Source organism: Pantherophis guttatus, chromosome 2 (assembly GCF_059756535.1).
Source record: "Pantherophis guttatus breed Tessera chromosome 2, ASM5975653v1, whole genome shotgun sequence".
In the NCBI taxonomy this organism is placed as follows: domain Eukaryota; kingdom Metazoa; phylum Chordata; class Lepidosauria; order Squamata; family Colubridae; genus Pantherophis; species Pantherophis guttatus.
Genome location: NC_142064.1, coordinates 197,944,834 through 197,959,928, shown reverse-complemented (window position 1 = coordinate 197,959,928; position 15,095 = coordinate 197,944,834). Strand labels below are relative to the sequence as shown.

Sequence of the window (15,095 nt, the reverse complement as noted above, 5' to 3'; positions counted from 1 at the left end):
TGTTTGCTATCTTCAGTCAAATCATAAGACTGTCATTAGTATATGCATTTCAGCAACCAGAGGATCCAGTTCACAATGGAATATGGAACAGTTTATTACCAATTTTAACATGAACCTCTTCTTAGGAGAAGAATCCAGATTATATATAGCTCAAGGAGACAAGCATACAGAATATTTTGTCTCCCTCCTATTTTCCCACAACGACCCTGGGCAGTGGGTTGGGCTAGTTAATTGTATAAACTAATTATTTTACAAGTGTCACCATATTAAAAAAAATCTTCTCTGAGCTGTCCGTTATAAAAGGGGAAGAATGGAATCAAGTCATTACTTATCTTTAATTTAAATATCAGCAGACTGAAGGGAAGGAGAGCACCCAGAACAGAAATCCTGAAGGCGCTTCCATGTGACACTGAATATGACAAAACAACAAATCTGGGGGTGGGGGTGGGAGCTGCTCTCTAGCATTCAAACTCCAGATGGCATTTTTCTCTGAACATACACAAGCAACCTAATAAGAAATGAATAGGTTACTTGTTTCAAGATTTGTTGCAGAGAGCAAGAATCCAGTGCTCATGCACTCTGAGAATTATAAAATGTCAGGATTTAAATTTATGATGGTTCATTTAATTCCTCACAGAGTCCAGAGCTGCTCATAGCATCTGGCTGCATGTCTCTGCCATTAAGCTAATGCAAAATAAATAATGGCACTGCCCTTGATTCAAAATATTGTAAGAGGAATATATATATCGAAGCAACCTGGTTTTACCCATATATATATATATATATATATATATATATATATATATATATATATATATATATATATATATATGGGTAAAACCAGGTTGCTTCGATATATATATTCCTCTTACAATATTTTGAATCAAGGGCAGTGCCATTATTTATATATATATATATATATATATATATATATATATATATATATATAAAAATCATAGTGGTCAAAACCTTTATTATGATCCTCAGGCCACACCACAGCAGCTTAGTTAAAATCAAATGTAGTACTGATTAACAACCAGGTTAAAAACTGGGAAATTGTGAGATCTAGTTCTACCTTAGACACAAAACCAGTTGGAAGTTTGGGGAAAGGTTACTGAGAAGATGGTTGGCTTACAACTCCAGAAGGTTTTATAAAAAAAAAAAGATTATCTGGTCAGGATTCAATCCAAGCCATAGCACTAAAATGTCATTGGTTATGCTTGGCAATAACTTTTGGTGGGTCCAAGATAGAGGTTCTACATTTATCTTGTATCTCCTTAACCTTTCAGTGGCCTTTGATACCATTGATCATGATATTCTTCTAGAAATGGAGCTCACAGTGTTATGGGGGTTGCCTCTTTTCTCTAGGGCCAATTCCAGGCCTCTGTTTTGGGTACCTCGGGGTTGCATTTAACATTCACATGAAGCAGCTAGGGGAGGTCATCTGTATGTTGATGGTACTCATCTGTAGATCTCTGTCTTTGCTAATCAAGTAATGCCATCAAGCTCCTTTCCCAGTACTTGGAGCTTGTGAGGGTCTGGATAGAGGAGGACAGACTTTATCCCAACCTTGGCAAAATTGAGTGTGTGGGGTTTTTTAGGGTCCATGGTTCTGGAAACTCTCCATCTTTAATTTTGCCTGGGGGTGACTTCCCTAGTCAAACCAGTGAGTAATTTAGGTGTCCTCTTGGACTCACAGATTCCCACTCTTCCCAGCAACCATAACCATGCTAAGTAGATGAATGATTCAGGCAGCAACTATGGAGACATCTGCTAGGAGAAAGCTTTCTTACACTGGCTTTGTATTACCGTCTACTTTTATGCATAAAATGTGAAATAAACTAATTTCAGGACATTTTGTAGATACAATAAATATCTGATTAGGATATACAATATTGTGTTGCATGCCTCTGGCCTTTTAAAAATCTCAGGTGTGAAGCAATTCTCTGCCTTTGAAATGTAAAGACAAACAAATAAAATTGCATGTCAAAAAAATAAAGGATACTTAGCTACTCAGTTCACTTTCTTTTTGCAGAGAAGCACAAATAGACCTTGGGGAATATTAACAAAGAATCATCTCACAAGAAATCAGGAAAGGGAACTACAACCTGAAATTTCATAGTTCCCCTTTGATAACTTCATTGTGCAATAGGAATAGGTTAACATATACTATTCTGCTTTTCACTGTTGCTCAAATCTTATCTCCAGAAGTCAGTGTATCGCTTCTTCTCTTCCCATCATTTCAGTAAACACTTTCTCAAATTTGAAATACCTTGAAAAAGCCAATGATGCCTACACCGTACTCTACGCAGTACTTGTCCAAGAGCTCACGGTTCCAGGCATCCAGGTTCACATACTTCAGGATGTTCTCATAGATGATAAGTGCAAAGCGCCCTCGGTCCTTGTCAGTCAATGTAGGCATGTCTCCCTTCCCCGGAGCGATCTCTGTCAGATATTTGAAACGACTAGATTCCAAGATGGCCACAATCTCTTGTCCCAGTTGAGAGTAAAGGCTTTCCACAAACACAAGGACCAAGGGGTCAGTCCGAGAAGAATCTACCACTTTGATGGGTTTTATTGGTAGCAGGCGTGAAGGAGCAATCTTCGGTTCATCACAGTCTGGGCTCGGGATATCCCCAGAGGGTTCCAGTCCCCTCTTCCACCCATATAAATAATATGCGGAGACAAAAACACTGAGCAGGCAGAAGGCAAAGAGCAAGAAGAGCACCACTTGAGGAGATACCTGCCGGAAGCTCCTCCGGATCCTTACTAAAGTCATCCTTGCTTTGGAAAAGAGTTTTCAGGTTCCTTCCCCACCCCACCCACCCTTCCCCCCTCCCTCCCTCCAGGTCTCAGCTCAGGAAAGACTGGAGATAGTTTCACAAAGAGGCCATACATGTATGGAATTGCCCCTGTGACAGTCCATTATCCATCCTGGTCCTTTTTCATGTCACCATGGCAAATCCATTCAAAGTTCCTTTCTCAGATAAAAATACCAACAGTTTCTCATCGTCACTGTTTTATTAGGATGGAAATCTGACAGCCTTGGCCTTCAGGAACTGTTCTCAAAAAGCGGGACCACATGGTGATTCCTTGGGTCTGTGAACAGAAGCAAAGGGGGGAAATGTTAGCAGTGGGGAAGAAAAGCCTCATCTCCCAGTTCAGAAGCTCTGCCTCTTAACACATTTGTTTCCAAACAGAGAATTTATGGGCCTCTCACATCTACTTGGCTTCTCTTGCAGCTGGAGTGGGAGAAAATTCACTATACCCATAGATAAGTGTTTTTTCCTTTTGTTTTTTTTTTTCTTAATTATTATTCCTTATCATGTACCATGCAGTGAACCTTTTGCCACTATTGCATAATAAAAGCTGGACTTGTTAAGCCAATTCTTTGGGAGAGCAGAATATGCCAGTGGGTGGATGATTAGGGATGCTCTTTTTTTTTCCACAGAGTATTCAACTCTTTGCATTCTTTCTTCTTTTTTTAAAAAAAAGTTTCCCAGGCTATTTAAGCCCACATAAATAGCACAAGGAAGGAGTCAGAGAAATAGCTAAGGAAGATAAAATGCAGGCTCGTGCATAAAAAATATATATATGCAAACTGGAACTTTCCGAGGCCTTAATCTGCAGAAGGGAGAAAGAGAATAATAGACTAACTTCAACCATGTTCAACGAGCTTTATAGAGAAACTATAAATGTAAGATTGCAGTAACCCCACCCTCAATTCAATCTCAGGGCATCGATTTAAAAAAAGCCAGCTGCCCTTCAGAGAACCATACACGCAACAGTCTTAGACAGGACCCATAGTTTGTTTTCCCAGTCTTGCTGATCACTCCCACGTAGCTTTGAGGTAGCCGCCACACTCTCTGCACCTGCTTCAGCTTAGTGTCAATCACTTGCCAACACACCACAAGAAGCCTTTAATACTTTGACAGTGTAGAGGACTGTAAGAAATGCTGCCATTGCTTTGTATGCTTGGAAAGGCCAGAGGGGGCCCTCAGCCCAGCTTTCACTCGTGGAACAAAAACATGAAACAATTACAAATGTTCTCCTAGTCACTGAAAGAGCCATTCCAAGGCTACACTCCCAAAGAAGAGAACATTATTCAATGCAAATGGTTGGGGCATTTTACCTGTATCTTAGAACACCTTCAAAGCACACATCAACACAAGAAGGAAAGCATAGAGAGGTAAAGAGAAAATGTGTATTTCCCCCATCCCAGTTTTGAAAGGCAAACCCGCTTTCTTTATTCTCTCACTGCGGATCAGTGCATTAAGTTTTCCAGTTTCTCAGTCAACAAGTAATCTTACGAAGCTTAAAAGAATATTTGGGAAGTGATCTTTCCAAGGACCCAAGCTGAGCCGGGTGCAAATTAACCCAATGCCAAATAAAGGCGACAGGAGTGAGGAAACAACTACCTTGTATAGAAAGCATTTCACATAGGTATGGTCGTACTGCCCACAATGGCGAACAGATTTGACTTGCATACTATAATGCCAGTCAGCTCACAGCTAGATCAATTATCATATATGTGCACGTTCAAATTTTCTTTAATCACAGTATTACTACTCCCATAGAGGTAACTTTTGGCATTCCTGCTTCCAGGGATGCAAAGAATGGACAAAATAATAGTACCAGCTAGCAAATGTATCCCTAATGTGTGGAGCATGTTAGATCATGACAATTCCACACAGTATTCTTATTCAGTAAAAGCCAATCTTTGAACATCCATCTGAATTTTCATTTAGGACTAAATGAGACATAAAGTTAAATCTATCTTTGGTTTGAGACTGATAATAATCCAGAGCACAGCAGGTATATGACATGAAACATATTCTTCTGTGCCTCTGCTCTTATCCTAGGAGAAAAAAAAATCTGCATTTAATATTAGCACCAGGAAGAAAATCCCCACTGTTACAGATTATGAATTTCCTTGCAATGCAAATAGCAGTGCTTGGGGGTAGGTGGGAAAAGAAAGGATACATTTCACTTTCTTCATATCTGCTTGATCTGAAAAAGATCAATCCCTGCAGCTGCAGAATTTTTTTATTTCCAAGCTATGGCTCACTAAATGCAGATACTGTAGGTTAAGCCATTATGTTTAGTTTAACCATTAAGGTTGAAGTTTAATAGCCACAATATTTTTTCCTTACTGGTTTTTTTTAGTGACACTTAATTATTACAGCTGAGGACAAAGCCCCCCTTCCCCCCCCCCATTCACAGTTGCAAGTTGAGACATCTGGCAAAATTTCCAAAATGTGGTTGTGAAGTGCTCAGTCTTGTATTCTACTCTTCATTAAATCTTAATCAGACATTACTCAGACTTTTTAAATCACGAAGAATGAATCACAATTATCGTTTTCCCACAAGCTAAAGCTCCCTAGGGTAGATAGATGCTCCATCAGTTCACAGAAAGACACTACTCGGAATCTAAAGAGCTTTTCCAGTATGCTGGACAACAGCTCTTTCTCTACACAGACTGGACAATCAGACAGATCAGTTAGGCATGACATTTATATCCCTGATACGTGAGTGCTACTAGTAGAACATTTTAATCTGGCTGGCCAACAAAGACAGCCTGCCAAGTAACTACCCTAATGCGATCCACATTTTTTTATAAAATGAAAAGGTGAAAAACATTGAAACAAAGTTTAGTGTAGGATAATCTCAGACATCAAGAGTATCATAAGAGGGAGAACATCCCTAGTTCCATCTATCCAACTCCTAGACTCATATCTCCTACTTAAAGAGCAGATGGCAATCATAACCAGAAGGGCTATATACAAATCCATTTTTTTCAATAAACAGGAGTATACAGTCCTTGGTGCTCTCTGAGCTTGGTTGTTTGCTTGAAGACGTTTCATTACCCAATTAGGTAACATTATCAGTGTGAGTGAGTGTGGGGTTTGCTACAGTAGCTTGCCCTCCCACTTTTGATGTAAGTATGGTTTTCTCTGTGGTACAGGTAGTCCTCAATTTACAAGCACGGTTGGGATCAGAACTTCTACTGCTAAGAAATGCAATTGTTAAGTGAGTCACACCTGATTTTATGACTATTTTGCCACTGTCATTAAGTGAATTTGGTTCCCCCCCCCCCGACTCTTATTGGAAACCTGAGAAGATCACAAATGGTGATCACATAATCCCCAAAATGCTTTAACCATTGTAAATTCATATCAGTTGCCAAGTGCCTGAATTTTAATCATGTGACCATCAAGGTCACTATGACAATTGGTTGTAAGTCACTTTTCTTGGCACCGTCATTAATTTCAAACAGTTGCTAAATGAATAGTTGCAAGTCAAGGTCTACATATATAGTTTCTTGATTAGGGTACTGTTTCTTGCTTGATTACCTGATATTAATCCTCGCATTGATGTTGGCTTCTGGAGAGGATATGTTCTGGCCTTTTTGTCTCCTTTTTAGCATTTTTATTGACTCTTTTGTATGGTGTAAATGTGGTTTATTTTTGAGTGTCTATTGATAGCTGATTGTCAGAATGCCAAGCTTCCAGGAATTCCGTAGCTTGAAGCTCACACTGTGAACTTCAGTTCCAGCTGAACAGTTCCTGTGTTCATGTGTTGTGAGATTAAGGCATGGTGTCTTCTGACTGCTGGTTGGTGTTCTTTATTTGTATTTTTTATCTAACATTGTTATTTTTATAAATAACTCAAGATTATAAACATACCTAATACTCACGAAGGCAAATATACATGTCCCAGGAGGACAATATACTTCTGGCACCGATAACCTCCCACCGGCCAATCTGCTCCCACAGAGAGGGTCTCCTCAGGGTGCCGTCAGCCAAGCAATGTCGACTGACGACCCCCAGGGGGAGAGTCTTCTCTGTGGGGGCACCCGCCCTCTGGAACGAGCTACCCCCAGGAATATGACTGATCCCGGACCTTCGTACTTTCTGTCGAGTTTTGAAGACCTTCTTATTTCAGCAAGCCGGGCTGGCTTAAAATTTTAATGGGTTATTTTATGGGCAAAGGGTTTTAAACTTTTGGGAAGCCAATTTGATTTAATTCTGTTTTAATTCATCTTAATTTTTATATTGTATGTATTTTAATTTTGGCTGTTCACCGCCCTGAGTGCTTCGGGAGAAGGGTGGTATACAAATTTAATAAACCTAAACCTAAACCTAACCTAACCAGGACGACAATATTGCAGGATTCAATATATGAGTTGGTCACTGGGACCAACTGGTCCCAGTGTAGCCCATCCTCAGGGAACTTCTCTTTCTCTCTCTCTCTCTCTCCAGAATATGTGAATGTGTGCAAACATTCTGGAGAGAGAGAATTTCCCTGAGGATGGGTTCCAACACGAGCCCGAAAGCTTGAAGGAATAAACCTTTGGTCTCTCACTCACTTCGGTGACTCACTCAAATTGAATCCTGCTTCTTCTATTCCTTCTTCCTTCTATTTTTCCCCACAACCGCCTTGTGAAATGGGTTGCACTGAGAGTGAGTGACTGGCCCAAAATCACCCAGCTAGCTTTCATGGTAAGGCGAGACTATGGCTGGTTTCTAGCCTGGTACCTTAACCAATAGATCAAACTGGCTCTTATAACTAGCATAATAATAATTATATTGCCATTGTACGTATATACACAGTATACCCATACAACGAAATTCACTTAACACCCAAAGACTAGGCCGAACACACATAACAATCCCCAAACACACCCCCACCCACCACAAATTCCCCGCCCCTAAACCACCCAAACATCCACACAACAGACCAAGTAATGCTGTCCAACAGCTCACTGATGGTGGCCCTTTAGTTCATTGTTGAGTGCAATTATAGCTTTGGGATAAAAACTATTCAGAAAATGTGTGGTCCGAGGTTTAATTTTTCCAGTCTTTACACTATATGTTGTAGATCATTCCTGTTTTTTCTTCTTAGACAACTAGGACTTTTGGTTTACTTACGATGTTTTGGAGGACCTTAGTTGGTTTCTGTGCTACTTTGACACTGTATGGTTGTAATGGTCTATTGGTTGTTTCTAAGTTGTTTTTAATGTGTGCCAATGTTATCCTTTTCCTAGCTTGTGTTGGTTGTGCTGTAGTGATTGCATGGTCAGGGATGTTGTTGCGTGGGTATCCCATTTTATATAGGCAATTGGTTTCCTTTTTTCCTGGTGTTCTGGCTTGCTGCAGTGTGTTTGTACTCATCTGAACAATGTTCTTACACAGCTCCTCTTGTGGGAGATTGGCTTGTTACTTTGGTAACAGAGCACTTGGTTGGTGTGGGTTGTCTTTTGATAGACTTATTTTTAAAATTTGTGATCATTTGCTCTGATGAGAATACACAAGAAGGGTTCTATGTTGTTGCTGTTTCCCAGTAGGCTTCTGGGAACAATTCATGATCCTGATTACACCTTTATGGTACAGGGCTGGGTTAGTTGCACGACTGCCAATCTCCAACCGAGTTTGCCTACCCCAAGAGATCCAAATGAGTAAGATGTTCTAGGTCCCCTCTGTAGGAAAGTATCATCTGGCAGAGCCAGAAGGCATGCTTTCTCTGTTGCAGCATCAGCCACTGGAACAGCTTACCCTGTAAGATTCAAATGGCCTTTAATCTACTGACTTTTTTTGAAGTCTTAAAGAACTGGTTTTTGCCCCAAGAACTGGACCGGGACGGTGGATGAGTCCATCTGTAGGGAGCAGGAACTCCCACAAATATTGGCTGGCTACAGTTACACTGTCTTTGTGTGTGTTTTTAAAATCTTGTTGATGTTGGCCTGGTTTGCAAACCTATATTAACCTCCCAGAGCGGTAAAATTTGTGGGTTGAAGTGAATATTAATTGATCAAATAAATACATCTAGGTTCAGATCTATGAATTTCAGTGATCATTTGAGGTCACTCCGTCACTGTCACTCCAATAACCTGCAGTATAAAACCACAGTGAGGATAAAATTGGTAGGCAAGCATTGCAAATATTTTAAACCGAGTTTCTAAAGAAAGAATGAGATTCAAACTTAACTAACAAACGAGCTGAAACAAAATATTGCTTGTCTCTTTTAGATATAACCGAACAGTAAAATTTCCATCAGGCCAAATTCAACTCCTGGTAGCTCCTCTAGACTTTTCCATATAGTTTTCCAGGCAGGAAAGGCTTTGTCCAAATGCAAATAATCTTAATTTGAAAAATAGAACAGGGTACCGACACAAACTAGCAAGGAGCACATGGTGCAACAATTCTGATAGAAAATCATGAGCCAGAACCACCATGGAAAAGGTAGCAAGATCTGTCACCACCAATGCACCATAGGAAAAGCACTAGAATTCAGTAAACCTTAGCTAAGATGATGACCCTCAAGATCTCCAATCAAATTACACCCTATCTCATGGGTTTTGCTCTCATACACCTGACGCACATCAACTTCTGCCTTATGTAGGTTTTAGGAAATGTTCACAAGGCCTGCCAGTCACTATTTGTTCTATCTATCTGCATTCCTTTCATCACTTGCAAGTGCTTTAAACATTCTTCAACTCTTCCATCTTCCAAGCTGGAGCTTTTAAGCCTTGCTGAAAGCTAGAACAGAGACATCTAGGTCGCCAGCAGCAGCCTTTGAATTGAGGCTGAGCAGCAGTTGATGGCCTGCCGTTTCTCACCTTGACATCTTAGCAGGGAAAGCAAGAATATTAATAAATGCCAGCGTGAGTCTCCAGCTATTCAGTGAAGGCTTTTCTAATGGCTATAGCCGAGGCTATAGTTAAATTAGCCTCTGGTTACACCTTACCAAATTCATGGTCAAACGTGAATTTGACGATTCTGATGTTTTTCAGCACTTAAGTGCATTTGCTTATACCATGCTGCAAAGGCCAATTATCTAAAATAATTTTTAAAATAACATTATTAAAGCAAGATGATTTTAATGAAATGAGATTATACCTAACTTAATCCAGTTATTTTTGTCCCTATCTGAGATAAAGGGATAATGGCCTTACATACAGATTACATATACAAACAAGCTATAAGTTAGAACTACTATACCTTTGATTTTTTAAAAAGTTTATTCCATTTTCTTCCTGGAGTAAAATCCAGAAATCAAAGATATAGTAATGAAATGGGCTTCTTGTGCGGCCACCTTTCTTTTTCAAAAAAAGAAGAACATATAACACACACAATACATGCACACCTAATATGATACAGGTCATTCTATATAAAGACCCAGGTGTTGAGGCACATAAAGGATAAAGTTAGAAGTTGGAAGGCCATGAGTTCAAGTCCTGTCTTTGGCACAAAGCCCATGGATGACCCTCGGCCAGTTACTCTCTCTCAGCTCTAGGAAGCAGACAATGGCAAATCACTTCCAAAACCTCAGTAAGAAAACAGCAGGGACTTGCCCAGGCAGTTTCCAGAAGTCAACACTGGCCTGAAGGCATACACCACACACACACACACACACACACACACACACATACACACACACTGATGTCTGTACAGAAAGCAGCAGGCTCTAAAAAAGATTTTACATAGATCAAGAATAGACAAGAAGAAGAATGTTAGGACTTCCGAGAAAGATGTTTCCTTGCAGCCGCTGAGCAGAACAGCATTTTGTTCCCCTACACTGAACTCAGCATCTTCCTTTGTCAATCAGTAATTTTCCCAGAGGCAATCGCTTGGAATGACAAGAGCACTGCCACAGTTTCAACCACTTCCTTTGCTAAAGCTCCAAACAGCCCTTTTAATCTCCCAAAGTGCTTACTAGACGTTAACCATTACATTTCCTTTTTCCTCTCCATCCACAGAGCACACCTCAGCACTTTTCTTTTGTTGGGAAAATGCACACTTGTGATATGTACAGGGTACGGAAGGCAGCGGGCGCAAGAAAAAAACTATTTAATCAAGAATTCCACCTTAGAGCCATAAGATGGTTTTCTTTTGTTCTCTGCCATTTTCAATCCTTCACATTGCACCGTCCAAGCACCTCCTGCCTTCACTAGTCCTCCCGTTCCTTCCTGCACAGAAGAAAAGTCACAAGCTCTCATTAGTGACATCAGAGTTCCCATGGCTACATCCAGAGAACTGACAGCCAACAGATTTAATGGCAATGCATGGAAGGAAAGGCAGCGAGGCAACGGTGACTGACAGGGAAATATCACCTCTGCTTCTTTAATCATCAGTGAGCCCTAAGAAACTGGGAGCACAAGGCACTGATGACTTTTCTTTTAATCACGAGTCCTCTCCATCACAATCACCCTAAATATCTCCTTGCCCTTCCTTCCTTCCCATTAGGAAAAAAACAAACAAAATAAAACAGAGGATGGAAGAAGCAGAAATTCTATTCCACTTGGTCAGAGGCTAAATGATGCATTCTTTTGAATTTAGCACATTTCTTTTTAGGAGCTAGTGACTCAAAGGTCAAGAACAAAATAACTCAACCCAAGTAACTCAAAGATACCCAAAGAAAGGAGAGGGAGGGAGGGAGGGAGGGAGGGAGGGAGGGAGGGAGGGAGGGAGGGAGAGAGAGAGAGAGAGAGAGAGAGAGAGAGAGAGAGAGAGAGAGAGAGAGAGAGAGAGAAGAGAGAGAGAGGGAAGGAGGGAGAAGTTTAGGTGAAGTTTATAAACTTCATAGCTTCCTCAAAACTATCTAAGCATAGGCTTACATCAAGTTCCACTAGTCCTCAATATTGACAATCTAAAAGGAGGAGGAGGAGGAGGAAGAAAAAAGGCATATTAGACTTCCATTATTATTTATAATTTCCAGAATATAGCCATGTCTCATACAGATCCTAAATTTTGTTTTAGAAAATGATAGACAGATGCAGCCCATTTAGGTTTTATTTCCCCTTGGGGGAAAGGTTTCCACCTCTATTGGCTTGCTGTTATAATTGCCTTCTTCCAGGATGCTTTTGTTTTTATTTTTCAGTTAAACCAACTTCTAGACAGTATAACCCCAACTTTCTTCAGCCATCATGGATGGCTTGAAAATGAGATAGAGACATGTAGGATACAGCAACCATTTTAAGCCCCACCTACATAGAAGTCCTACAAGTCATATATAAGTGTTGAATGAAATCTGGCAAAAATAGACTCTCAAAAATAATAGGAAGCATGTTTTCTTGGACTACTGTAAAATAACTTCAATTTGGTTCTTTCTAAGGTTGTGTTTATATACTGCGATCAGCAAATCTTTTAATAGTAACAGCAATGGGCAAGTCTTCCCCTTTCCAACTCAAAACCTCTAAGGCAGCCATCACCAACTGGTGGTCCACAAGAAAATTTTGGTGGTCCTCAGAAAACTTATTTGCATTTTTTATATTGCACTAAATCCTCAAACTACGGCCCCTGGGCAGGATACGTGCAATGAACATTTATGTTGCTTCAGGAAGTCTCCCCCTTTGGAGACTTTTTGTGTGGGTCAAAGGGGGGCAAAAATTCCAACTCAGGGTCTGCTTCAGCCTCCTGGTGCGGGGCTTTGGGTGAAGGCTGGAGGGAAGTGCCGCTGGTGGCAAAGAGCCAGAGGGCCTTGTTCCAGTGGGACTGCATCATGGCCTGGAACTGGCTGACCATCTCAGCCAGCTGAGCCTGCAGGCGCCGGTACCTGGCCTTGCACTCCCACAGGTCTTCCCTCTGTTTGGAAAGCCTATGCTCCTAGTCCTCAGTGAGGTGCTTCTGCTGAGCCTTTCTCAGTCAGATTCAATTTGAACTGAGTCAGCTGTTTTGCCAACTCTTACTCGTGGTGGCTGCTTAGCTCCAACAACTGCTTCCTGCTGGGGCCCTAAGGAGCCTAGGCGGACAGGCAAGAAGTAGCTGGGAGGGGAGGGGCAAGTAGAGGCTGGCGAAGTGCCCCTCGACGCGAGTGACATCGAGTTGGCCATGACCACCCAGTCACATGACACCTAGCCACGCCCACCCAGCCGGTCATTAGGCAGATCATATTAATGGTCCGGGGGATTTTAAATTATAAATTTAGTGATCCCTGAGGTCTGAAGGGTTGGTGACCCCTGCTCTAAGGGAAGGGACAGGATAACACAGGAAGGCTTAGGAGGGGCAAATCGTCAGTTGGTATGCCACACATAAATTAAAACATTACACCAATGATGCACAGCTAAGGGGAAACCAAGGAAAGGATGGGCACACCAACAGGCCAAATAGAGGAAGAGAGGAGAGGGGGGCATTATCCTACTTGCCCTATAAGATCCCTGGCCAGCTGGTCTGAATCAATACCTGGAAGAATTAAAATATTTTGGGAGTCCACCAGACTGAGATTCTCTCTGGAAGAATCTTTGAATATGATTGAATTCTAAGCCACATGGAACTGAACACATTTTTGATTGTATGTTATTATCTACCTTTAATTTGAACCACTCGTGCAAAGCATACTACTTAACAGTCATATACAATTACAGCTGCTTCCCTTTCACTGACCATAGCTCTTAAGCGCTAAACTATTGTAGTATTTTCTTATCGAACCATAACACTGGTGAAATATTTGTCTGACATAGCAATATTTATGTGGATGAAAAGAAATATTAAAAAGAAAATACCGGTGGTAGGAGAACTTCAATATCTCTGATAAAGTCATTCTTCCTGCTTTTATTGCTTACATCAATTGCAAAAAGAGGTTTAAAAAATAATCTCCCCTCCTTAAATTCCACTCATAGTTTAAGAATGTAGATCCTGGCTAAAGCAATCATTCATATTTAGGTTTTGACTACCTTGTGTCAATGCCTAATATGCATGCGCTAATTCAGTACAGTAGTGTTGCAGACTTGAAGTTTATCAGCATGGAAAACTGAAACAAGGGAAACAGTTGCCCATCTGCCAACATACCACTATTATTTAGTGCTCCTTCCCATCTACCACTGACCCACAGAATTCAACAAAACACATCTAAGAGCATGCAACCATACACAAGATATGAGATCACAACAGTTTCCAGCATGAAAAGACATTTCTATGAATTGATGATGTTCCGCACTTCAAGCTACAGCTTAGAGAAGAAGAAGAAGGAGGAGGAGGAGGAGGAGGAGGAGGAGGAGGAGGAGGAGGAGGAGGAGGAGGAGGAGGAGGAGGAGGAGGAGGAGAATCCGCCAGATTGTAATTAGTCAGTTATTAGATTAATATGGGAGCGATATCTTCTAAAGTATAAAATTTTAAGATGATTAGCTAAAATAAGTAAGCATGATGCTAGTCTACCTCACATGTTCTCAGAGAAGGTTTAATTCGTGGTTGAACTTTGGTCATCAAGATCTTCAGGTAGGGAGGAACAAAAACATATCTTGAGAATTCTTCCAAGCAATATTTTTAATTGTTAAAAGCAATGTCTTCTTTGTGATATATACCCTATTTCCCTTAAAATAAGACCTATCCTGAAAATAAACCCCAGCATGTTTTATGCATGCGCCTAATATAAGCCCTCCCCTCCCCAAATAAGCCCTACTTAAGAGCCTGCATAGCCGGCTGCCCGCCCATTTCACCTGGTTGCTCATGGTGCCGTGGCTACAAGGTGAGGTGGGGAGTGGTGGATCTGCCCCACACTGGCTTACCTCAGGGCCCCCTCAGTCAGGCCATCCATGCACCGACACCTGCCTTGCGGCAGCAGCAACAGCAGCAGCAGCCATGTGTAGCAGGAGCCCACATGGCTGCCTGCCCACTTCTTCTACTTACTCATGGCCACAATGAAGCAGGAGGCTGAGTGGTGTGCTGCGGCCAGGAGATAAGGCAGGTGTCAGGGCATGGATGGCCTGGCTGCAGGAGCCCTGAGGAAAGTTGGTGTGAGGTATGTGGGCCAGCTCTACCACCACCACCACCTGCCTTGCCTTGTGGCACTGGTACTGGTGTGTTGCTCAGTCTCCTGCTCTGTTGCAGCCACAAAGAAGCAGAAGAAATGGGCTAGTGGCCATGTGAGTCCTGCTGGACGGGGCTGCCAGAGCCGCCACCATGAGGCAAGGCAGGTGTTGGGACATGAGTAGCCTGGCTGTGGGGGTCCTGAGGTAAGCCAGTGCAGGGCACATGGGGTAGCTACACCCCCGCCTCGCAGCAGCAGCACTGGTGCACCACACGGTCTCCTGCCCCACCACGAATTAGCAGAAGAAGTGGGTCTCCCATACATGGGGGAGAAAATAAGACACCCTCAAA

At 41.7% G+C, this 15,095-nt stretch overlaps 1 protein-coding gene across 1 annotated transcript in view; it reads right to left on the bottom strand.

The window, feature by feature from the left end:
- Positions 1-15,095, bottom strand: part of NDST1 (N-deacetylase and N-sulfotransferase 1) — a 103,493-nt gene that overhangs the window by 32,238 nt on the left and 56,160 nt on the right. The window contains exon 2 of the mRNA XM_034402344.3: positions 2,273-3,099. Coding sequence (XP_034258235.1) covers positions 2,273-2,779 — 507 coding nt within the window. The 5' untranslated portion in view covers positions 2,780-3,099. The remainder of the gene's footprint in view (positions 1-2,272; positions 3,100-15,095) is intronic.